At 30.2% G+C, this 2,196-nt stretch overlaps 1 protein-coding gene across 1 annotated transcript; it reads right to left on the bottom strand.

The window, feature by feature from the left end:
• Positions 1 to 86: 86 nt before the first annotated feature.
• On the bottom strand, positions 87 to 1,887 carry Phum_PHUM155230 (uncharacterized protein; the record flags this gene model as incomplete). Its single annotated transcript, XM_002424787.1, has 3 exons — positions 87 to 901; positions 1,003 to 1,234; positions 1,831 to 1,887. The coding sequence occupies 3 exons, from the start codon at positions 1,885 to 1,887 to the stop codon at positions 87 to 89; spliced, it is 1,104 nt and encodes a 367-aa protein (XP_002424832.1).
• Positions 1,888 to 2,196: the final 309 nt, after the last annotated feature.

Below are 2,196 nucleotides of genomic sequence, written 5' to 3'. Positions count from 1 at the left end.
AACCCGTGCATTATGCGAAAGAACGAACGAACGTAATTCAAAAGTTTTTTTTTTTTTTTTTTTTTAAATAATTAATTAAAATGGAATCAATTAATCATTACCTGGATTTTACTAGAAGGCGGTGAAACGGCCAAAAAAATGGACATTGTAGCACGTAGGAAATTTTCTTGAGCCGCCGGATCGTAGGGTATTATTTCAACTTGTCCGCATGATCTCGACATTTTTTTCGATTTGCTTCCCATTTGATTATCCGGACCGTTAATGTTAATAATATTATTCGTGACGAAACTTCCGGTTTTGTCACTCGAAACGTTTCCGGAAATCAATACGACTCCATTAATTTCGTCACGATTCACTCTTCTTCCGGTGGTTTCTTGTCCTACCATGTCGCCGCTACCGTCGCCGTCGCCGCCATCACCGGAACTCGCAATTTCATTACTACTAAAACTAAAATCCGGTATTTTCATGTATTTGTTATTATTATCTTTCGACTTTTCCATTTCTCCTCCATCTTTTTTAACGTCAAAACTTGTTTGCTTTTTAAATATTAGAGCTAAAAGCGTCGCGTCTTTTTTCCTCGTGTATTTAACATCCGTTTTCACGTACGAACCATCTCGACAAGATGGAAAACTTAATTTTCTACGTATTTTACATTTTTCAAAATTTACCGAATCCGATTTTGTCGTTACGTCATCGTCGACGACGTCATCGTCGTCGTTGTCGTACCACCATTTTGACGTTTCGTATTCGTTTCCTATTGTTCTCTGATGTACGAAACCTTTTTTACTGTATTTCCTTTCCATTTGATATTGTTTCGTGACCGTTAAACTCATTTTTCTATGACGTGATTCTATTTTCGGAGACAATTCGAATTCTTCTAAATCCGTGAAAACTTTTTTGACTTTTTCAATTTTACTCTTTTCCGTATTGTTCGATTGTTTCCCAACGTGACCCACCGCACAACTCGCATCGTCATGATTATTACTTAAATTCGAATTCGACGACGATGTATTATGTGTTCCTGTCGTCCTGTTGTTCCTGCTTCTGTTCGTGTTGTTCCTGTATTCTGCTTTTTTGTGCTTACTTTTCTCCTTATTGATCCGACTAATTTCCTTGCCCAATCTTGTGGTTTACTTTTCGATTCATTTAACGTTTTACATAATTCTTCTCTATCCGGTGATAAATGTTTTAATTTTTTTTCCCTTTCTCCTCCTCCTCCTCCTCCCGTAGTATCCTTATTAAGGGGCGTGTTTATTTTTTTTCCAGACCCCCTCCCTCTTCAAATTTTTTTCTTTTTTTTTTTTTGTTTTTTCCGACTTTACTTTTATTTTTTATAAATAATATAAAATCACAAAACAACTCACACGCATCATCATCATCATCATCGTATTTATTCGAACACTATTAACATAATCGCTAAAAACTTTGTCACGTGACTTGAGTGTTAAATTTTTAAAAACAATGTTTAAAATGTCATGAAATTATTTTTTCATCATCACCACCACCACCGCCACCATCATCATCATCATCATTTTTATAATTATTATTATTATTATTAAATATATTATTATTATTCATTTACGTCAAATTTTTACTCTAGGAAATTCTATATTTGAAAAAAAAAAAATAATAATAATAAACGACGCGTTTTTTTTCTTTTTTTATCGTTTCCCGTCATTAACAAAACATTTGATAATAATGATAATAATAATAATAATAATAATAATAATAATAATTGTACGCTGATAAGGTCGACGATAATTTTTTTTTTTTTTATAAACGTAATAAATCAAACGGATAACGTTATAATATGTGCCCTTGTTTATTTACAAATGGAAAATTTTCGATTAAACAAAAAGACGTGACACTAGAATAACTCGAATTCATTTAAACAATAATAATAATAATAATAATAATAAAACCGCAAAGATCTTTTACATGCGACAGTAAATATATATATTTATTTATTTTAACATTTATTATTAATATTATTATTATTATTATTATTTCGCATTTTAAATTTTAATTTTCGTTTCGTAATAAATAAACGTAAAAATATATATATATATATATATATATATATATTTATTTATTTTCTATAACCACGTTTATTCCCTTCGGCTTATTTTATATATTAAATCTCACGTATTATAATTTTTTTTCTAATTAATTACTCAACAATTGTATCGATTGCTA

The sequence above is a fragment of the Pediculus humanus genome, genomic scaffold, assembly GCF_000006295.1.
Source record: "Pediculus humanus corporis 1103172107500 genomic scaffold, whole genome shotgun sequence".
Taxonomy (NCBI): Eukaryota; Metazoa; Arthropoda; class Insecta; order Psocodea; family Pediculidae; genus Pediculus; species Pediculus humanus.
The sequence above is the reverse complement of the archived record's forward strand: the minus strand, read 5'-3'. Positions and strand labels throughout refer to the sequence as shown.